Source organism: Coloeus monedula, assembly GCF_965178545.1.
Source record: "Coloeus monedula genome assembly, chromosome: 10".
In the NCBI taxonomy this organism is placed as follows: domain Eukaryota; kingdom Metazoa; phylum Chordata; class Aves; order Passeriformes; family Corvidae; genus Coloeus; species Coloeus monedula.
In genome coordinates, this window is record NC_138790.1 from 336,844 (window position 1) to 360,098 (window position 23,255).

Sequence of the window (23,255 nt, forward strand, 5' to 3'; positions counted from 1 at the left end):
GAGCAGATCAGAAACTGAGAACTTGCCACCCCAGCAGACAGGCCCAGGGAATGTGCTCCTGAAGCCAATTCTGCTGCCTTCTGGGGCTGTGCTTTTCTGAGCTACATGTCCTAGAAACCCAGCATTAGATTGTTGCCTTCAGATTTCAGCAGCAAACACTTAACTAGATCTTGGCAGCTCTTCCAGGCCCTGGGGAAACCTTCCATAAAAGTTAACTCCATCAGTGGCAAAGACCCTGTGCGGAAATCCCACACCATCTGTTTCCTGGACTGGGAAAGATGACAAGGCCAAAATCTTCATTTCAAGTCCTCTTCACTTTCAAAACCACTCCTTCCAACTGCTCCAGCTCCTCCCAGTGTGGGCGCAGATCTCCCACTGGTGTCAGGATCTTTGCCTTCCAGTCCTGTGCTGACCAGAACCTGCCTAATCCACGAACACTCATTTCACAGCTGGGTATAGAGAGCTAGTCACCGTGGGGATATTCCCGTGATACGCTTCCCTCCTGGTATTCCTGAGGGATATTTCTCAGCTGTGTCCCAGGGCTTGCAGCACTGCCCTCAGGAAGACAGTCCCCTTCAGCACGTTATTTTGGGATGGGAAAAGCCTTCCCACATTTCTCCAAAACACAGTAAATCATGGAACTGTTTTCCTCATGCAGCGAAGTTTTCATGACAGGTCATGCAAGTGTTGTGAGAGACTTTTACACTTGGCTCTGAAATAATTTTGCTGTCCATTTCCCCTGCACCCCTGTGGTATGGCCACATAGTATAAGTCCCTTGTTTAAATGCCCTCCCAGGAGACAAATTTTTTATGGTCATGAAAACATGCTTGTGCCTGTCTGGTGGGCCCTCCTTCCAAACATGACCCAGAGAATTTCACCCTGGCTCAACAGCCATTTTTGAGAGGGGAGGATGTCTCTTACCTGTGTTTCTTTTCACTTCCTGAAGTCAAATGGCTGTTAACAAACCCAAAGGATGTTCCATTAAACATGAATGATACTCCCACTGCTCCTTTATTACCTGGCAAAAGGGAAACCAAAAATTACAAAAAATCAATCCACCTCCAGGCTGAGCCTAGCAAAGGTAATAAAGCACCTAGCACATGTGAAGTGGAGGATGGAGAAGAGAAATTGACTTAATTGGCACAGAAAAAATTAGTGCGTTCAGCACAGATTGTGGGAACAAATTTTTAAGGGTGCTAAAAAAATTAGTTGAAGGGAGAGAAGTGCAACTTCCTTGTGAAACCCAAGAACGAGCAATCCAATAGCCAGTCAAGTGTTTGCTGGGAATATAAATATATATATGTATATATATGTGTGTGTTAAGTATACACACAGGTAGATTTCCTCTCTTACAGGGTAAGATACAACCAGTGCTAGTGGGATATAACTTTAGTAGTGTCACAGAAACGTTGCCCGAGGAGTGTTGTGGAAGAAGAGCTGTTCCATGTGGGCTGAGCAGATCACAGCTGTCTGGGCAGGACCTGCCCATGCCTCACCCAGCGTGTTTGCGATGCCTGTCTTCACATTGGCTGTGCAGATGTGGCTGATGCGGTTCTCATGTTCTGGCTTGGCCAGGACAACAATCCTGATGTTCCAGAGGGTATGGATGGCTATCTGCAAGGATAGGAAGAGCAGAAGTTACATTTCTGCAAATACCTGCCAAGCTGCACTGTGGCTGCAGCCTTCCTGACTCCTTTGATAGCACTTCTACAGAAATTTTCTTCCTGTGCTCAGGATATGTTTTCAGTTCTTTTAATCAATGCTGGGTGGAAGGACCTCATTATTTGCTAGTCCTTTTTTCTAGTTAACCTTTGGATTATCTTGCTTGCACAAAATAGTTTCCCAATCATCATGAGAGTTAGAAGTCCTGTTTTCAGGAGAAGTCCATATTTCCAGTTATGCTTAGATTTGTTTCTTGACATCACTGAAACCCAGGAATGTCCAAAGCTGGTCTTAATAAGGTTCAGTTTCTCTTATGACTCTGCCTGTGTACTGTTACATCCTACTTTGAAAGTGCAGTAGCCTAGGGCGAGATCTAGGCTACAACTGGCTCAGGAAGTTTAACAGTCTCTTCCTTTTTGAAAGTCAGAATAACACCAGCACTTGACTTGAGTGCTCAACATCTCCCCTTGCTCCTAGGCTGGCAGGGTTCCTGCTTTGGCAGTGGGGGGGGGGTCACTGTCCATAGCAACAGGTCCATCTAGTCAGCTCCAGGGACCATCTTATGGAGCCCACCAGACATATTCAGTTCACTTTCCCTCACCGAAATGCAATGACAATAAAGGGAGGGAAAGGGAGGTGGAGGCAAAATCCCACTTGTTCCCATCTCTTTTATTTGTACAACATGTACACCCTCATCCTGAGTTCTGTGCAATAGCGGGAATAACCCCTCACCACTTTGAAGCTGATACTGGTGATTTCCTGCAGAGATTGCCTTAGGGTCTCCAGCCATTCCTTTTCCCCCTGGGGATCCTCCTGGGTGCCAATCACATAGATGTCATGAGGGATGTAGTCAGCAGTATCATCACGGGTCTTCCCCTGACCCTTGGAGAGAAACCAGGAGGTGATCTTCTTTGGGGGCGGGGCTGCACCTTTTATTAACACATCGAACACAAAAGGAAGTCAGAGCATGTCCTGTCAAAACCAGGATGAAGACAACAGATGGGGACAGAAATGATGGTCTTCACATCTGGTATCACTTTTGTATCAGCCAGGGCACACTATTCTGACAGTGATGTTACCCCCACCTGAGTCACTGAGTGTTGGGGTTTTAGGAGCTCTCATGGTTTTTTCTTCTGTTAAAGGAATTTTGCCATACATGTTGCCAGGGGAGCAAATGGCTGGGTATTTAAGAAAAACAAAAGAGCTGGCTACAGAGTGGGGCGCATCTGGCTACTCTTTTGTTTTCACCTGAGTGTGTGAGGGCAGTTGTTCTCGGCGTTCAGACAGAGAGGGAAGCTGCTTTCTTCGGCCTCTTTTCCTTCTGCTGGAGAAGCCCCGGGATCCCAAAGCCGCCTTCCCTGCCTCGCTTGGAGCCGGGCTGTGGCCGCCCTGCCCCACCGTTGCTTCGAGCCTTCACTACGCTGTAGCCGTGCTCGCCCTGCCTGCCCAGACCTCCAGGGGGTTCCCCGCTTGGATACATCTCGTCTGTCCTCCGGTATTTGTGCTCATCCCTGCCGTTCCAGCCTGCCGTTCCCAAGGGTCCGGCCGGACACCGGGATCGGCTGCCCAGGGGTTTGTGAAGCCTTTGTTCCATCCCTCCCCGGGATCCCAGGGCACCGGTGCCGCGTGCTCCCCGAGCTCGCTCCGGAGCGCCCCCTGCAGCCGCGGGGGAACCATCGCACCTGCCCTGCTCACCGGGAGCCGCCAGCGCCCCTGCCGGCTGCGAGCGGAACTGCACCCGAGGGGAAAGGGCCTGACAGCCGAGAAGGCTGGCACTGGGTTTGTGATTGTTTGCTGTTACTGCCAGAGTTGTTGTTGTTTGTTTGACTGGTTATATACGTATAGATATATAATAATAAAGAACTGTTATTCCTATTTCCCACATCTTTGCCTAAAAGCCCCTTGATTTCAAATTTATACTAACTTGGAGGGAAGGGGGTTGCATCTGCCATTCCAACGGAGGCTTCTGCCTTCCTTAGCAGACACCTGTCTTTCAAACCAAGACACTGAGAAAGGAGTGACTCTGCTTTGACCACCTTCCTCTTGTTCATCAGCTTTCCAAGGCCAAGGCTAGCCAGGGGTAAAGGCAGGGAGCTGTACTCCTCCTGGCCTGCCACTGCCTTCACCTTATTCCTTAAGGATGGCCAAGCATAGACAGCTCAGCTCAGAGCAGCTGAACCAGGCTTCTCTCCAAAAAGGGAGAAAAATAACCTAAATTCCACTGTCCTCAACTACACCCTGTCCCCTTCTCTAAGTACCACACTGTCTCCCCTGGCTGGACATGAACTGTCCCTAGTCAAATCAGAGCAGCTGACATGCAGTTTGTGGAATTGCTCCTGTCTTTTCTGCAAGGTGGAGGATGATGTGCACTGCTGCACCAGCTTTGTGCCAGCCACAATTCCCTGTCAGTGGAACAATCTTTCAGTACCCAACAGGGACAACTTCATGGTCCTTTGAGTGGAACCATGAGAAGTATCAAACCACATGCAAGAATAATTCTCAATATCAGCTCTTCCCCTGTCCCAGGGGGATGACAGCCCTGGTGTACAGACCTGCCATAGAACACACAGTCTGGAGCTCATCATGCCAGCTGAGCACACCTTTTGACAGTGTCTGAAGGAGTGCCCATGGCAGAAGGGAGCCCATACCCATATTCCAGGTGCCAATGAAGATGGTGATCATATCAGGCTCTGGTTGCTCCGAGTGTTTATTCTTCATCTGCTGCAGAAGCTGGCAGAACCCTTCTCTCTTCTAGACAGGGAGGAGCAGAGAAAATTAATGAGATACTTAACTCCTCCAACATGACCTGTTGAAAAAACTGGCTGAACCAGGAAATTCCCAGCACACTTGAAGGGCAGATTAGCTCTGCACTATCCTGAAACCTTCCCAGAGGCTGCCTTTCCTGTGGTGCGTTTTTAGGCATTTAGCTTGTGCATTAACAAATGCTGAGCTGGTCAGAAGAAAGTCTTTTCTTCCCTCTTTGCCTATATGAACCTTTTCACAGCGGCAATCTCAACTCCTTGCCTCTCCTCACTGTTTGGTCTGTCCTCTTTCAGTGACAGCACTTAGGTGTCCAGTATCTCCCTTCACAGAGTGCACTTGCTCATTTTCTGGATGTTTCCAGAACAAAGGAGAAATTTAGTTTTTACAAAACCAACTACTGTCCTTCAACAGTTCCTCTTTCTGCCAAGGAATGCCCCATGTTCCACTCCCACCTGGGTACCTGCTCCAGGCTGGCAGGAAGGAAACACCATGTATGTACCTTGGAATCGGAAAAAACATATTCCTTCCGCTGTGTTTTTTCTTTTTCTGTTTCCAGAACAATCACCAGCTTGTTTGGAAGCTTCTGGGACTTGATGAGCTGCAAGACTGAACAGAGGCTGGGTGTCACAAGCTACAGTCACTGAAATAAGGGTCCCACCAAAAAGAACAGAATCCTGCTCAAAGGCTTGGGATTTATGTGGTGTCTTTTCTGTCTGTGCAGTTGGTCCTGCAGACCTGCATTTTAATGTTGCTTAATCCTGTTCCAAATAGGAACAGATTTGGACTCCAAGTGAAGAGGACCCCCAAAACGCTTCTGCTTGGAGCTCTTTTCCATCCCAAGCCTTGGAGTGTGAAGCGAAGCCTTGACTTTGTGCAGGCAATCCCCCTGTATCCTGAGCCAGCCTACATGTGTTCCTTCCCCATCTGTGAAAGAGGATGTAAGACCTCATTTGGTGCTAAAGGTGATTCCTGCCATCTAAAATAGCAGCTAATTATTATGAACACCAGGTGGAGAAAGCCAAGCATGAAGGCTTATCTTTTCAGTTACTGCCAGCAACAGGTTGATTTTCTAGCAGGAGAGAGCCCAAGGGCATCACCTACTCTCTGATAAATCTCTTTGTGTCAACTTCAGTGAGCTGCCTGTTCAGAAAGACAACAGAAAAAAAGGGAAGTTGTTTGAATCAGGCAATCACAGACCAAACTGGCATTGCTCATGATGAGAGATACCAACCTACATAGAAAAAATCAAGGGAAATTGACTGAAAAATGTTATCGAAACTGAGTGTCTGGATTTTCACCATCAAAAATCATCACAGAAGTCAGCATGTTCCTGCAGAATGTTGGGGTTTTTTTTCAAGTGACACTGCTTTTCAGAAAAAAATGGTTCTATTGCAACCAGCTCTATGGGGAATCTTCTACCAAAACCTGCTCCTTTGCAGTACTGATTCCAGTACTGAGGCCAGGTCTAAAACAATCTGTGAAAGCTGGTTATCCCAGTACTGAGATATATGTGTCTTGCACCCAGGACCTAGCAGAATCTCCTGCCCTCTGGGCCAAACCTTGCCCTAAGTGGGGCTCTAGGAACCTCTCCCCATCATCCAGGGACCCAGAGCCTAGTCCAGTGTTTGTGACATTAAGCTGACATCTTACTTTTCTTGTGGGTATAGAACTTGTCTTCTGGACCATCCTTAGATCTCTTGATAATCAGTTTTCCCATTTCCACATCCACTTTGAGTTGTATTTTTGAGAAAATTCCTAGGGAGTCAGTTTTGACCTAGTGGAATACAGAGAGGTTTTCCATGAGGGACCTTCTACACTTCAGTCACATGTATTACAAACGCAGCACTTCCCTCAATTCCTGGACACATGTCATTATGCCAGTCTCACTAGACATCTCTTAGACATTTTCACGGTGCCAAACAGCATCCAGGAATAGCTGTTATCTCTGTGTCAGCACAGCAAACTTCCCAGGAGCTGAGATGCTGACATAAATCTGTGTTACTGTCCTTCCACATTATGATCAGCATCATTAAAGGAGTAAATTTACCTCAAAAGTGACAGGGGGGATAAGGGAGCGCCGGTGTGTTGAATCAGGACCTTCAATCAACAGTGTTTTCACCTGTAAAAGAATTATGTGTAATTGATTGCCTTTGGTGATTCTGCACTACATTGTGAGTAATGAAATCAGAACAAAGCAATCTTACTGTGGCAGAGCACTGCACTGATGATGAACAAGGAATATAACTTGAGGCAAAAGATGGTAAGAAGATGATATAAAATAGCTTGGAAACACTACCTTTTCTTCAATAGAAGACAGCAAAGAAATCAGCTGGTTGAGTTTCAATACAATATTGACTGGACTTGCTTCACCAAGCATCTGAAACCACAGCACAGGAACAAAAAGAGAGAGGGAGATGGGTGATTACCAAGCCAACAGAGCATGGCCTGGAGTGCAGTCCCAGGAACACCTCACACAGAGCAAGGAGCAGCACTCTGATCTGTAATGGGCAGCACAAGAGCACAGAACATGCAGAAGTGTGGGAGGGTGGAAGGACAAATCTACAAACCTGTTCCATAGGGTCGAGGCAGCTGGCAATGCAAAGGAGTCAGCTTGCTTCTGGGAGCAAGTTTGCATGACCAGGCCTGGGGCTCAACATACAGAAATCCTGGACTTTTGGTTTTCTGGCAGGGAGAGGAAAGTCATGTGGACTTAAGTGGGTTTGGGATAAGGAAGGATTTGGCAGTGAAACATCCTAGAATGAGGTTTATGCAAAAAGAAGTGTGCAATGCCAGCCCACATTCTGAGGGAGGATGGGGAGGTGGGAGTCCTCAAGCAGTTGGTGGCACTTTCCTCTAGGACAGGAAGGGGGAGCAGGTGGAGTGGGCTATGAGATAAGAGAAACTGCAGGATAGAACTCACTTTGTGCCCTCTGCACTGTGCAGAAAGAGGCTAAAGAGAACAGAAGTGGTGTGTGCCCACCTGCACCCCACTGGCCATTGCTGCGCACCAGAGCCATCCCTGCCCCCGCTGACAGCCACCCACATACCTGTCCTGCTCTTCCCACCTCCCTTACCTGGGAGCGCTGGTGGATACTGGGGTGCAGCTGCTGCTCAAACACCTTCTGGATGGACTCCAGAGATGGGAGAGTCCTCGAGGCCTCACTGTGAATACAGACACGGCACAGGTCTAAGGCTGTGGCCAGCTCCCTGGGTCCGTTCGCAGTCAGACAAAACCACACAGAGGAGACAATGGGCACACGTCCACACTGGGCCTGCCCTCGCCATGTGCCCATGAGCTGTGGGATGGGTGATGGGAGCAAATCCCAGCTGCTTGGTGACACGGTCTACAGGACAGTGTGAATCAGGCAGCTGACTTTGCCTTGCAAAGCTGGAACATGGCCATACTGGCTGCTCCTCTGGTTTTGCTTTGGAGGTTCTGACTTCCTAAATCTCCCCGGAAAGGTATCCCAGTGTGGGCCAAACCTGAAGATGCGGTGTACAAGCAGCATCAACCGAACTATGCCAACTCGTAGAAGTGCACTCAAATGCCTCAGAGCCCACCACAGTCAGGTGCCTCTGAATGCTTGCAGCCGTGGGAGCAGCTCGGTTCTGTACAGGGCCTGTGCAGCTGCTGAGGTTGCTGGGGACAGTGCTAGAGACAATGCTGGGGACTCTGTGCAAAAAGGAAACTAATTCTTAGATATTTCATTTCACATGACAAAGAGGGGCCGAGCGCAGCAAGGGGGTGGAAGAGGCAGCCCTTGATCTCCTGAGCAGAATCGTTTATGGGTAACAATGAGATTCCTCCAGCGCTTCCCTATGAGATTCCACAGGATGCTCATTTGTCAAAACGTGAATTTGGCACAGAAGCTGCGTGCTGATAATGACAAGACTTATCACGGAAAGAGCAGCCAGGGAGCACAGGTCAAAAGGAAGGTGATGGTGGCAAGCAGCACTATGCTCGCACTGTGTCTAGTCAATGGTGGATATTAATGATTTCCCTCACTTTCCTAAGTCCGAATGGATGGGATTTTATTCCATCTTTGTTAGGGAAAGTGCTCCAAAGCAAAAGCGTGCCTGCCTGAAGATTGGATATTTGTCTAGGTGCTGAACCAAGGATGACTAATTGCCTAAATTAAGCATTCATATTTGACATTTCAGTCTGAAAGACTTGCCACCAAGAGTGCCATTGATTTCTGCAGCCATGGAGTCAGACCCCAGGAGGCTGCAAGCAGTTGCAGGAACACTGGGTGAAGTTTAGTTTGAGAAGAGTGAAAGGATATTTATTGTGATGCACAGGCCATCTCTTAAAAACACAGCAGCAGCTGTTTGAAGCAACTCAGGAGTGATTTCCTATGGGAAGATTGCCCTCTGTTCACAGTGCAAAGTGTAGGCTGCGTGTGAGGAGGAGGAAGAGCTCCTGTGGGTGTTCAAGCTCAGCAAAACCACAGGGTGGTTTTAATTACACTTGTAACTTCTTTTGTTTTCTTCTCTTGACAGTATAAATACCTTTAGTGATCTTTATTGAAGTTTCAGAAGCCTGCGTGTCCACATTCAGTTGCACAAGTGCTGGTATCACAAGTGCTTGAAAAGCTACCTTAAAAGCTTGTTGGGGTTTAGGAGTTCTTCTTTCGCTCCTTTCTCTTAGAGAATTTTTTCCCATTTTTTGTTGCTAAGAGGCAATAACGACCGGGTACTTAAGAGAGACAAAAAAGTTTCCCCCAGAAGGGTGGGGCTGGCTGCCCTCTTAGCTAGGGGTTTCTTGTGGAAGAGCAGAGATACCACAAGAATTGGGCTGGGGAAAAGGGGTTGAGTGCAGCTCCTAGCGCTCTCTTGCTTTCTCGGCATTCGGATGGGAAGGAGGCTGCAGTCGCTGTGGGGAGAATTCACCACCACTGCGGGGTTCCGTCTCCTGCTGCCTTTCTTCTACCGTGAGTGCAGCTCTGCTCGTGGGAGCGGCCGTTGCACTGGACCCTACCTCACCAAAGGACCCTTCACCATCTGCTCAGGTGCCTCAGGGGAAAAGTTGGGATCCCGGGCCTTTTCCCCTCCCACGGAGCTTTTCATTGCCCCGCTCAGGAGCCGGGCTGCCACTGGCCGGCCCCGTCGCTTTTTTTTCCACTGCTCCTATGTTTATTTGCTACACTGTAACTCGCACCCCCTGCCCTGCCGGGAGGCAGCTACAGCTGCCGAGTTTCTGATACATCTCATCTACCACCCCGGGATTTTGCTCACCCCTGCCTTCCCAGCTTGCTACTCCGAAGTTACCGCTACAGCTCCTTTCGCCGTCCGGAGGGGCACCGGGTCCGGCGGCCCCGGGGGTTGGGGAAGGAAGCCCCTTTTCCATCCCTTCTGCCGAGCCCTTCCACCACTGCCGTGTGGAGAGAGGCGGGCGAGCTCGCGGCACAGCGCCCCCTGCAGGCGCGGGGAGTCCCCGCAGCCGCCCCGCCCGGCCGGGAGCCACCAGCGCCCCTGGCGGCCGCGAGCGGAGCTGCAGCGAGGGGAGAGCGCTCCAGCAGCGGGAAGAGCCCGTTCACTGGGCTTGCTGCTCTTGTTTGTTGTCACTGCCGTTGTTGTTGTTTGCTTGCCTTGTTATACATACACATACCGGTAAAGAACTGTTTTTCCTTTTCCCATATCTTTGCCTGAAAGCTCCTAAATTTCAAAGTTATAATAATTCAGAGGGAAGGGGGTCATATTTTCCATTCCAAGGGAGGTTCCCACCTTCCTTGGCAGACACCTGTCTTTCAAACCAAGCATGACCTATGCTCAGCAGGCTTCTACCAGCAGCAGGACTCACCCAGCTCTGCACTAGCATGTTACTTTGCAATGTCCAGCCACCAGAAATCCTACAGAATATCTGGAAATGTTAAAGATGTCCTGGCATTTGAGGGAATTATGTCCTTGTTGCATCTCCTTTCTTTCATCTCTCCACCTGCATTTATGAGGAGTAGGGTTGTGAAACCCAGATAAGCTGAAGTAGAATAAGAAGTTGGAAATGGGAGAAGCCAAACATCATCACAACATCAGCACTGGAGGTATTTTAGTAACACAAGACTCTCACTTGTGATTTCATTCAATTTGAGTTTCCATTGTTTGGGTTTATTCTTAGCTGGCTACCTGGGTCTCCCCTCCCATGGGCGTAGAGAAGCAAAACGCTCAGGCAGGGTGCAGAAGGGCAGCTCTTGGAACAAAACCCCCTCAGTCCTCCCAGGGGCTTGTCTGTGGGCAGCTGGCTTCTAGGAGAACAGGATCAGGCCAGCAGCACAACCAGTCTCACCTCTGCATACACCAGAGAGAAGGTTATGGCAAGCCATGGAGAGAAGTGTGGAAATATGCACCCTCTGCCACAGAGTGCTCCAAGAGCTCTGCACAAGTGCAGGCTGATCCCTTTGCTTACAATCAGCAAGGGGGAAATAACATCCTTCCACCAGAGAAAGAGGGAGCTCTGCAATGTTCTAGTTCCCTGTCAGAGTTTTTTTATTTGGGACATGGAAGGTCTATAAACAGGAAAGGCAAAATTTGTAGAGTCAAGAGTCTAGGCTTGTTCCTTTTTTTCATTTGAGCTGGCCTTCACCAACACCAGTGGAATCACTCCAAGTTCACAACGCATTAGTGGGAAGGAAAATCAGTGTTTAAAATCTAGTTATACACCAATATGTGCTTGTTTCCATAAATGGCTTGTGCTTGACAATCCTGTGGGTGTCATTTATGCATTACCAAATTATGCACTTAATCGGTTAGTGCATTTTTTGTTTTGTTTCTTTCTAAACACAGCATAAAAGATAATACTCCGTTGACTGAAACCACCTACAAGGAAACTTGATTGTCAGAGCTGTCTCTTCTAAATAGATTTCACATCTTTGGACCAGAATCACAGGTCATGAGATCTAAATATACTGGTTTTGAGGGCAAGCCAATTTCCGATGCCAGAAATGAGAGTTCTGAACGCATGCACATGGAACCATTGTTAGACTACAATGTTATGGCATTGTACTCTGAAAACCAGCTTCTAGTTACCTGAAGAGTCCTTTGCAAAGAGCTGTAAGCAATTTCTTCAGTTGAGGAAGACTGCTTGAGCCAGTCTGCACGATCTCAAAGTCACTGATGATGTGAACTCGCAGGTAATCCTGGATGAGTTTAAGATGCTCGTCAGAAACACTGTGAAGGAAACAGACAGGTCAAAAGCCAGCTCTTCTCTCTACTCCCAAATATCAAACAGCTTTCTTATTTTTCTGAAATTCCCACTGTTTAGGCACATGGCTAATAAACCATGTTCTCTCAGATATTACTCATCCTTTATATTAGAAAACTATACCTCGACAGAGAAAGTAAATGGGTGATTTTAATAATTCAGAAATGTATTTTTTCTAGACAACAGCTGGACTGTAAAGAGCAGCCAATGCACTGTTGATCTGATTCTGTTCTTTATTTGGTAGTATAAATGAGGAGTAATTTTGTTGAATCAAACAGATACTCAGCTGTCCCAAACACAGAGGCCCAGTGAGCACAGAACTGGGCTGAAGGCTGGTTCTGCAGCCCTGTCACTTGCCCTTCCTTACCTGCTTGTGTCCTGGTACTGCAGTCGCTGGAGTAGTGTCTCAGAAAGGGACAGTTTATTCACATCTGCCACCCGTGAGTTTTCAGGGAGAGAAGAGACCTCCTTTGTCTCACTGCTTGGCAGTGCCATGAGGATGTTGCGTGGGGGCAGGATAGGAGGTGTGGGTACCAGGTCTAGCAAGGAGGAAAGGAAAGGCACAGTCATTCCAGCAGGGAAATTGGACCTCCTGTCCCTCACCCCAGGCAGGGCAGAGCCCACCCTGCAGGGGCAGCCCTTGCAGAAGCCATCCCTTCTGAAGGGTCTGTGGAGGGATCTCAGAGCTGGGAAGCTCAGGGCTCAGCACTGGCCCAACTGCGTTTCTAGGGATGCAGTGGTGTGAGAGCAGTGGGATGAAGTGTCAGGCTTGGACCTCATGTGCAGGCAGCGCATGCCTCTGCCTCTGCCTCTGCCTGGCAGTGTACTCTACCCCAGCCAGTTTTGACTGTCCCATCTGCACAGCAGCTATGAAGGTTAATTAGTTAAGTTGAACATAATGCTTAGAGAACATAGCTGTACCTCACCCACATCATTCCCATTATCATGGGGATCTGCTATTGAGGTAGAATGGATGGAGGGACATGATGGAAGGAGCATCAGAAGCTGCTAATGGAAAGAAGTGAACAGCTAAAGTAAGCAAACACAGATGGAGAAAATAGACCCCATGACCCAGTGCATAGGGGCTGAATATCCTGCCTTGTGTTGTGGGCATTGAGTTGGAAGGAAAAAGGGGTTTCCTGCTGTGTCATCCTGCTGCTCAGCATATCGCCTTCTCCTAGGAGAAGAGTGGGTTCATCTCCGCTGATCCCAGCTATGGTTACTTTTCTTTTCATACCAATTGCTCCAACGCTTTGTTACACGTGTTGTATGTAGCTGGTTGAGTTGTGAGGTTTTGTTTGGTTATTTCCTAATGGTGGAATCTGCATTACAAAATGACCCCCAGGACTGACCCGCTGCTCCTGGGCCAGTGCTGTGATTCAGAGACACTGAAACACTGAGCCATGGGTGGTTAATCTGCAGGGTACTCATCTTCCACCTCTGCAGTTTCACATCTAAGATGGCCAGACATCTGTAGGCCCTACATGGCTCCAGCATGATGGCATAAAGTACCTTAACAAAACTAAATTCTGTACATGAGCAACCCAGACCCAGTGCTAATCTCTCTTCATCTGAAGGTTCTTAGGCTTGGCTAGAACTTGATTCCCTGCTGCTTGCCTCTCTCTGTATTATTTTTGCTGTGGTTCCCTCCTCAGGAGCTGGAAACTCAGTACAACTGGCCAAAACCCAGGAACATCTTTCCTGAGCAGCTTTGCAAAATTTTGTTCTGTTTCTTCGGGAAAATTGCGTACCAAAATCTTCCAGCTCCTGGTAGATATACAGTGGGTTCCATCAAAGGGTTACCCAGACACTGGGTTGCACAGGCACATCAATCTGCCCTAGTGCACAGGGCCTGTCTGTCTGTCCCAGGGACTGTGTCCTTCAGACAAGTTTGATTGCAGTGCTCATCATTTCCACACAGGCTCAGACAGGACAGGAAGGATGGCTCTGTGGACATGACCTTCCTCTGGGAGAACAATGGCAGATCCAAGGGGTGATCCAGGAAAAATCCAAGGAATGATCCAAGACCAGTGAGTGTCAGGAACCCACAGTGGCATTCATATAAAATAGTCGGGATGATGCCAATCACATCTCTTCATCATACACCTGTCTCTGTACATGGAGTTAGACTGTCTGCCACTGCTGGAGCCAAGCCCTCTGCTTAGGACTGTCAGAAATGTCCCCTAGAGCAGAGCAGCTGAGGGGGTTTCAGATGCCCCTCAGCTGCTGCGTAGCACTGCAGAGGGATGTGCTCCAAGCCCCAAGGGAGCATCTCTGTTTTGAGAGGGGCCCTACAGATGCAGGACAAGGAGAGGGTGCAGAGGTTTGGGAGATGGCTGGACATAAACAGTTGGACTCCAGATAAGGACACCAGATTACCCACCCACACACCAGATGCAGTATTCTTCCACAGAGGGTCTCAGTGTATTCCCTCAGGTGAGCTAAGCTGATGCTCCAGGTGCAGTACCTCAGGAGACATGAGGGTTCACTGCTTCAGGGCCTCGCCAGCTCAGGCCTCTCTATGCTCTGCTCCATTTTTTGGCACATGTTCTAATCTCCTGCCTGCACTGTATATTTCCAGTCAAGAGGTATGAGCCAAGGGTCTCAATCACCAAGTCACATCATGAGTTTCTTACCAGTGTCCTCCTCCAGTTCATCAGCAGCCTCCTCCTCTTCTCGCGGCACTGGATATTTGAGGTGCCATACCAGACCCATGTTCTCCTTCTTGTAATATTCTATCAGTTCCTCCAGGTTCTGAAAATACTTCACAGGAACGCCCTCTGATGCCTGAAACAAAACACAGAGGCAGTCATGGCCTGGGATTTCCTACCAGAGAAACAATGCCCCTTGAAGAAGGAAAAACAAAGTCATAGAGAGAGGAAAAAGCCACTGCTGCTGCCCAGAGAGAACCAGCCCTGCTCTTGCGGCCCATCTGACCACAGGCTCTGTGCAGAGCAAACAGAACAGATAAGCTCACACGTTCCAGCCAGAGTCAGCACAGACGCCAACCTCAAAGACTCACTGAAGCCAAACAGAAGAGCTCTCTCACTGGGTTCAGGGTGCTTGGCTTCACAGCAAAGGAAGATGTAAAAACCAAATATTTCTCCCAGATTAATCTTTGCATTGTCTCTTACTGAGCACAAAGCCCCTAGACTATGTTATATTTTGTGGTATCCAGGAAGAATTTTTCTGTGAAATTGCAAGGTAAACATGGCTAAATCCAGATGTTAGCATGCCTTCCAGGATTCAAAGGCTGAGAAATGGATTCAAATGAAAAAAGGTCCTGCTCCACACAGAAATTTTGGGAGGGAGGTTTAGAGAGTGGTGAGGACTGCGAACATGCACGGCATGACCCTGTGTGTACCAGCTGAATTCTAACTGTGACCGAACCCATCTCGAGCACACCCTGGCCACTAATCTCAGCAAATGGTTACCCATAGAGACCAAACACAGGGATAAGGTTTTAGAGGTCTTCAGAGCCAAAGCTTCAGTGCAATTATATCCACACATTAGCACAGGAACAGCTGTGATCCCTGCAGCTCTGCCCCATTGCTTCAACCACAGACCCTACCAAAGACAGACACGGTGTCTCATGGCTCAGCACAGACCTTCTGACCAAGGGAAAGGACCTTGTCTCACCTCCCAAACTGCACTGAAGTGCCATCCAATCCCATGGCTACAGCAACACACAGCCAAAGATCTGATACCCTCTTCCTGGCAGGGTACTCCTTCTGGACAAAAGGTTTTCCCACAGAAACCAACCCAAGAAGGCCCTGTCTACACCTGCCATAAAAGATCAAGAAGTGGCGGCAGAATGGTGGAGAGCAGTTGTTTTCCATCCTCACAAGGCTGTTGTTCTTGACTTAAAAGAGCAACACCGGAAACTGTTCATAACTGGGCAATCTGAGGGAAGACCTGATCACCCCAGTGGCAGGCTTAACTGGCATTGTTTTGCATGGATAAAACTAGATTTTGCATAGGAAACATGGTTAATTAGTAAGGAATTAAAGCTGTGCCTCCAATTTGACATAACTTGTTACACAGCCATTCTCCCTCTGACTAACAGGCAGGGTATTTAAATTTATTTTGGGATTGCAATGATTGCCTGTAAAAAGTAACACACACAAAGTTTCAATACATGTTTGAACAAGCTTATTTACTTGCCATTTGTCTTTGCTCAGTTTCTTATTCTATGAACTTTTTTGTTTGAAAGGCAAATGTAGAAAATCCAAGAAATTAAACAGGTGAGATGTGAGCAAAAAACACAGCAAGCAGAACCCAGGAAAATGTCTTCAGTGAGTCCCAGCAACAAGATTTCTTTTTAACTTTTCCTAAAGAATAAAATCTCAGGCCAGAAATTAGGACAGTGCTTTCAATAGTGAACTGTATTTGAAGTCGTCAGTGCCCTCAGGCCTGCCATCAAAAATACCTTTCATTTTTAGCTACACCTGCATGTCTTTAAAGGCTCAGCAAGACATATTTTCACAACAAACATGGGTGATGTTTCTGAGAGCTCTGCCTGTACAGCCTCCTTTTCTGTCTTCCACATAAATACTCCCGTATTTGACAAGACTTATTATTCTCAGACACTGGAAAACATCATATTCAGCATGAAGGCGATGCTTGGGCAAACATTGGATTATATTTTTGTGAGGCCAGAGATGTTGAAATAAATCACTGGTTAAAACTTCTTATGATTCTAACCAGTGTAGGCCAAATCCTGCTCTGCTAGAGCAGCACAGGCTCTGTACATTCGGAATGACTTCTCATTTACACCAATTAATGCAAATAGTGTCTGGGTCTTCCCAGACTCTTCTGCTTTTTGGTGCCAAGTGTGAAGGCTGGTAATCAGGGAAAACCATCAAGGAAAAAACGGCTCTAATCCATCATATGGAAGGATCCTGAAGTCACAGTGCTGCACTGGAACAGACCTGGAACAGTTCAGTCTTCCATGCTTCTCTGTTCATCTTCCATGCAGTACCTTCTTCTGCTCTGAAATCCATTTTTGTGATTATTCACTGACCAGCAGCCCCCGAGCAGCCCAGAGGGCACTGTTAGTGGCTCTGGTGGTGGGATGGCAGCATGCTCAGCCTCTGTGCCCTGCCCATGGCAGTGTTACCCACACTTCACCCTCTGGATTACCCTGCCTGGGCTGCCTTCTGCCCATCTGCAGCCCCCAAAGATGGGCTGGAGCTCATGAGTGACAAGGCTTGGGGTGGCTTGCTTTGCCCTAAGCTACCCCAAAAGGCACCTGGGAAAAGGCATCAGCCCCATCAGAGCACACACAGAGACCCTAAAAAACACCAAGGACAAACAGGATCAGGATTTGCCATGTGCACCCCTGTAGGAGGAAAGCTTTGCTGTCAGTGCTCTCTCACCTCTTGAATTACTGCAGCCTACTCTGCTCCTCCTCTTTCCAAAATAATCTTCAAACTCCTTTGCACTTTCCTTTGCTACTTTACCACCTGCCTGCTTCCCCAGGTCTCCCTTGACTGTGCCTGAAGGCCCCTATCCTGCCCCTGCACAGCATCCCTGCCACCCTCAGTGCCCGAACACTGTCTTCTGAGCCTTGTTCTGCCCCTCAGCTCCTGCTCTGCCAGGGTGCCTGCAGGAAGACAGACTGCCCTGAACAGTTCTTTTAAGGCCAAACGGAGTCTCGATAGAAGTGGTAGGAAAGGCTGAATTAGCACTTTCTACTGCCGAGGATATTTCAGTCTCTGAAACCATCCTGGTCTCTGTGGTAAGCAGAGGAAGGAGCATTTTGCAACAGGCCTCCTTCCTCTAACACTGCATAGTCCGAAGCCTGTGTTCCAGCTCAAATTCCGTGGCATGGCCATCAGCCCTAGCTCTCATGCAGCCTGGCTGGGTGCACACATGAGCAGAGAGGCTCTGTTGTTACACACCCTTTCTACTCTATTAAGTTGGCCCACTGCCCCCAGCCACCTTTCTTGATGAAGCCTCCCTTCTCCTCTCTCAAGGATAACTGGAATTTGTGGCCATGTTGAGGAGCTGGGCTTTGCACACATCTGAATCCAGATGCTCATTCCCAAAAAGAAGCAGCCTCCATCCCAGCAGTGCCAGCTCCTCTGATAGCCCACCTTCCCCAAGTCCAGCCTGGAGAAAAAGGACCAACTCCCCACGGCACACAGTACAATAAAGGATAGCATTTCATATTTTAAGACAGAATCCAGCACAGAACTGAACATGCAGCTGCACAGAGATAGTGAGAGCTGAAATAAGAAAATGGGGAACTGGCAGGGTCAGGAGCTCTGACCAGCCTGGCCAAGCACAGAGGGAAGGATGGGCAGCCTCAAACCTGCTCAGCGTACACCCATGGTGGGGGAGCTCAAGGGTCCTTCCCCACACCACAAAAGGCAGAGGCACCACCTTGCTGCACATCAGCTCAGCTATCATGAGAGTCTGAAAGCAAAATCACTGGCTTATTCTCATTCATTTTCTTTTGTATTATAATTGTTATTATTTGTAAGAACCTCAACAGAGGAAGTGTGTGGGAAGGGCTGTGCCCCTCCAACATGCAGCTGTGCCCAGCAGCCCTCTCTGCCTTTTGCCTGCACTATGAAATGAACTCCTCCCAGTTCAAACACCCCCCAAACATCCCCACTCCCCACAAGAGAGCAGGACACCCTGCTTTGCACGGCCTCCCTTTGCACAGAGGCCCAGCAAACACTGTACATTGTTTGAAATGGGAGAGAGAACAGTAAAAGCAAGACTTTGTTGCACTTGCTTCTCCCCTTGGGGAAGAGATGAGAACAAAGCTTGCATGACAGACAACAGTCACGTTGCTTGGCACACAAGTTCGAGGCACTCAGATAACACCTGTGCTGTGTGAGCCCCTCCAAATACAATGGCTCCCAGCCACAGAGCAATAGGACCATGGCTTAGGCTGTGGTGTGTTTCCAGCCAGCACTGCCCGGGACTGCAGGGATGATGCCTGAGCAGCATCAGTTGAACACAGAAAGTCTGGTTCAGTAGTGTTGCTGTGAGTGCACAGGTTGCCAGATGACCTCCCTGAGACTTGGTCTCTGCCAGCAAGTGAGGAAAGCAGCACAAATATGGGACATCTGCTTTCTTCACACTTGAACTTGTGGCAAAGGTTTATAGGTGGGGAAGGAAAAGTGGTGGTGGATAGTGAAGTTCTGGCATTGAGTTAGGTTGCAGATGGTTGCGGAGCACGCTACCAAAAACGGGATTGATGGTAAACTATTAATAAGCGTCCTCAAGACAACTGCACTGGGTGGCAGAAGTGAGGCAAAATGCAGCCTAAACTTTACACGAACTTATTCTGGATTTTGAGACAGGAAGCAGAGGCAGAACAAGGCACTGTGAACAAACCGGAGCAGGACAGGGCAGCACGGAGCAAGCTGGAGCCACCCCAGCAGAGCCAACAATGAAATCCACTTCCCGCCCCCCTGCCTGCATTTAGTAACTAACTGTTTCCTCAGGGTTATCACAGGATAGATCTTGTTTTAATTGCGAAGTGAATTGTTTCAAGTCATTATAAACGTGGATGGCAAGTGTCATCTCCACGGCAACACACCACATCCCCAGAAATGTGCTCACAGGCCTCACGCGACACCGGAGAGGCGTGGAGGGCAGGCTCTCCTTCCATAGGGATTCCTCCAGCATCCCCCACTGGTACCTTGGCTTTGTGCTGTTGGCAGCCACAACATATGGAAAGGAAACACCTAGTGAACATACGCAATTTATGGAACAGCCCACAAAACAGCAGAGTTGTACACAGGAGCCTGGAGAACAGTGAATCAGAGACTGAGCAGCAATTTTATAGTGGGAAGCTGCATCCAAAGCAGAAGTTGCTCCAAGATCTATTACTGCGAGCATCGTATGAGATGCCGAAGAAATTCTTCTGCTGTACTTAGTTCCATAGGGCTTTAGCTGGACTGCTGTGGCCAGCTTGGGGCACCAATTCTTATGGAACATGTACCATAGAAAGTCCCAAGGAAAATTTCCAACTGAGGAGTTGGAAAATGGGATTCACACAGAAAGCTCAGAAGAAAGGGACTGGTATGGTCTGGCAAAGGGACAGCCAGGAGATGTCACAGCAGCAGTCTTACAAGTTTTAAATTCTCTTCTAAAGAAGATGGCAACCAGAGGTGCTGCAAGTCCCCGAGGGACAGCAGTGCCGTGCACCCAGGCACTCATCACAGCCAGCTAGCGAGTGTCTGATCCTGCCTCAGCCCAAAACCAGGGCAACGCTGAGCTCAGACACCTGCAAGACCTCCCGCCACCCCGAACTCTGTGACTATGGGGAGCCCTCTGCAAATCTGCCAGCTACCTTTATCCAGATCCTGCCCTTTATCCAGATCCAGAACCCTTGAAGAGCATGGGTAAAGCTGAACATTGACCATGCTTGTCACCACCAGCCCTGCCATTTCAACTGGAACTCAAACCACAACTTTCAGACCTTCCACTTCTGACTCCAGCCCTTTTGGCTGTGAACCTTCTTTCCCACAGGATGTCTTGCTGTCTCCTGTTCCCCAGAGCCTGCCCCCAGTTCTGCATGTCCTTCCAGTTTTCAATGCCCTCCAATCCTCTGTATGCTCACTGTGCAATAGTTGAGCACAACTAGCTACAACTTGCTCTTGTCTTCTTGATGAACTGGCTTCTAGGCTGCTCATTTAATGAGAACAGGTACAACTAATGCCTTTAATCACTAGACTTTGGTTAAATCTTGTGACCCCCTTTCCAAATCCAACCATCTGAACTTTTCAACAGGTTTTTATATGGCTGTGATAGTCTGGTCTTCCTTCGTATCTGGTGTATCCAAGTAATGCCATCTGGCCAGGAGAACTCCTTGCCAAAGGCATTCCAAATGTGGGTTTAGTGAGGAGCAGCTCTGAACATGACTTTTAAGAGAAGTTGCAAGTGGAGTATAAAGACATGAAGTAAAAAGATGTAAAGCCTAAGCTAAACTAGGAGAGGAAGTGGTTAACTTGGGGTTCATTACAACAATTGTATAAATAGATGGCACAGGAAGTCTGGGGCCCTCAAAAGGAAGAGGAAATGCTTTCCTTTCCTGTGCCAAGGCACAAGGAGGAACTAGGAAACTGATCATCTGGTTATATTGCTTGAGGCCAATCTTTTCTAACTAGAGTGCCTTAAAACAGGTATTTAAACACATACATAGGCATTTCAGTAACAGGCAATAAATTCTCCAAGTTACAAAATTCTTGTAATACCCACCAGCTTAAACGGAAGCTGTAAATCAGGTCAATTCTACTGTGGTGAGAAAGGCTGGCAGGAACTTTTCTCCTTTTAGATTTGAAATAAAAATTTATGTTTTGAGGTTTGGAAAAAAGTTGTCTTCAAGACTGTCTGTTAGATAGGAAGTATAGGTGGCATTTTTAAATTGACTTTTGGCTCTCCATGTAGGCAAGTTTTTTGTATTTCACAAAAGAAGTGAACCTAAGAGCTGAGAAATTCCTGGTAAATTATTTTAAAAAGCATTTTATAGCAACCTGGCTGTTTCAGTTTTGTTTTGTTAGCAAACTTGCCTTATTTTTAGATCAAATCTTGTGCTAAGAAGTTTCAGGAGCTTTTCACAAAAATGGGATCATAGACAGGAATCACAGCTGGGAGAAACAGCTACTTTCCAAAATATAAGCCACCCAGAAATGTACTCTAATTTGAATGCTACACCTGGGACTTGGAAGAAATGGACCTACCTAGGAGCACAAAGGGAGAGAAGCAAGTTTGTGGCTGAGAAAAAGACAGCTCCTGTGACCTGGAGGGTCAATAAAGAAATGAACTTTAATAAGAGGTGGGAACTTGTGAGCTGGCAAGGGAGTTCTGCTGCTGGATAAAGCTCAGCAAGAGGGCCTTTGCCAGGGAAGTAAGCATGAGAGAAGAGGTAAGGGGAGGAATCCAGGGAACATAGGCAGACGATGGTGGTGGAGGGCCAGAGCAGCACTTCCTCACTTGGAAAAAAGTCATACAAATTCTGGGGAGAATAGCACAGTGTAAGTGCAGTTATAAGGCACACAGCTTGAATAATGTTGGAGGGAATGGAAGGCGAACAATCCCTGTCTCCTCCAAGGTGAGAGATGATGGAGGCTTTTTGTCTTACTCTACATTTGGTTTGGTCCTGATATTCAAGTTTGCTAATCCATGTTACTTTTGCTACAGTGAACTTTTACATTTAAGACTTTGGGTGAAAATCATGGAATTCGGAGAGTTCTGGGAAAGAGGGTTTCAGAATTTCTGAAAGACATGATTCATGGAAGGAAACAAGGAATTACAATTTAATAACAACCAAGTACATATTACTTCTAGCTTGTGATCCTGGCTGAAAATCAGGCATCAAAAAAAATCTGAGTTAAAAAAGGAAAAAGAAAAAAATTACTGTATTGTCAATCCTATAAAACTCCCTCTGTTCTTCCAGTGCAGCTGATGGATGCCAGTACTTACCACCACAAGCTCCATTTCTCTAAGCATGATACTGACTTAGGAGACTCTGTATTAATTACTCACGCTGCATCACAAATACATTCTTATTAAACTTTATAAAAAAATGGGAATGCTGAAGGTTTCCAATTTTGGGAAAGGCCATCTTACTCTTTCCTATGTGCGGTGTCACGGAAAGGACTTGAGAAACACAATGCATTCTTGGTTTCAAATGCTTAACATGTTCTCTGTGTGGAATGTGAGCCCAGTTGCAGTTAATCCTAAAAAAGATCCTGACTCTCATATCTGCCACTGTTGATCTCTTCTGGCCCTGCAAGTTTTCCCCTCTGTGATCCCATCCAGGCTTTTTTCTGGCAGCCCGAAAACTGGTTGTGTTCACAGGTAGGCAGTGCTCCCATGGCAGAATTGGGACACTTGCAAATTAGGAGAGTCTGATGGAGGAAAGCAATATTGAAAGGAGTTCTCAGTAGACTATAATTGGCTGCCAGATTTTTATCTCCAGTTCCTTGCTAAAATTCTACATCCTAAATAAAAACGTATTAGAAGCTCTGGAAAGCAAAGGATCTGTAGAAGTCTTTTGAATTGACATTCTCCACACACAATAAAGACATAGATCATAAAAATAATGTACTCAGATCCTACTTAAAGACCCCATTCCACTCTGTTCCAGCACTCCGTGGTTCACATAAAAATTATGTTAATTGCCAAATATCCAACTAATATAGCGCATTGGTTTTGTACAGCCTGGTTTTTGGTAGCGGGGGGGCCACAGAGGTGGCTTCTGTGAGAAGCTGCTGGAAGCTTCCACCATGTCCGGCAGAGCCAATCCCTGATGGCTCTGAAGATGGACATGGCACTGGCCAAAGCTGGGCCAATTGGAGATATTGGTAATGCCTCTGTGATAACAGATTTAAGAAGAAAATCAAAACAAAAGGCACACAGTTTTTTCTAGCCAGAGAAGAGGAGGAGGTGAGAACATGTGAGGAACAACAACATGGCAACACCAAGGTCAGTGGAGAAGGAGGGGGAGGAGGTGCTCCAGGTGCTGGAGCCAAGGTTCCTCTGCAGGCCATGGTGAAAAGCTTGGTGAAGCAGCTGTGTTTCCACAGGGGATGCAGAGATCCACCCACAGCCCCTGGGGATCCACGGGGATGCAGAGATCCACCCGCAGCCCTGGGGCTCCATGGGGAT

At 47.7% G+C, this 23,255-nt stretch overlaps 1 protein-coding gene across 1 annotated transcript in view; it reads right to left on the reverse strand.

Annotated features, from left to right (window-relative positions):
- INPP5D (inositol polyphosphate-5-phosphatase D) overlaps nucleotides 1-23,255 on the reverse strand; it is a gene marked incomplete at its 5' end in the record, with an annotated part of 54,980 nt that overhangs the window by 12,398 nt on the left and 19,327 nt on the right. Inside the window, 12 exons of the mRNA XM_082288260.1 lie at nucleotides 923-1,019; nucleotides 1,498-1,615; nucleotides 2,396-2,592; nucleotides 4,312-4,414; nucleotides 4,926-5,032; nucleotides 6,077-6,200; nucleotides 6,474-6,545; nucleotides 6,723-6,803; nucleotides 7,501-7,588; nucleotides 11,447-11,587; nucleotides 11,989-12,160; nucleotides 14,258-14,408. Coding sequence (XP_082144386.1) covers nucleotides 923-1,019; nucleotides 1,498-1,615; nucleotides 2,396-2,592; nucleotides 4,312-4,414; nucleotides 4,926-5,032; nucleotides 6,077-6,200; nucleotides 6,474-6,545; nucleotides 6,723-6,803; nucleotides 7,501-7,588; nucleotides 11,447-11,587; nucleotides 11,989-12,160; nucleotides 14,258-14,408 — 1,451 coding nt within the window. The remainder of the gene's footprint in view (nucleotides 1-922; nucleotides 1,020-1,497; nucleotides 1,616-2,395; nucleotides 2,593-4,311; nucleotides 4,415-4,925; nucleotides 5,033-6,076; nucleotides 6,201-6,473; nucleotides 6,546-6,722; nucleotides 6,804-7,500; nucleotides 7,589-11,446; nucleotides 11,588-11,988; nucleotides 12,161-14,257; nucleotides 14,409-23,255) is intronic.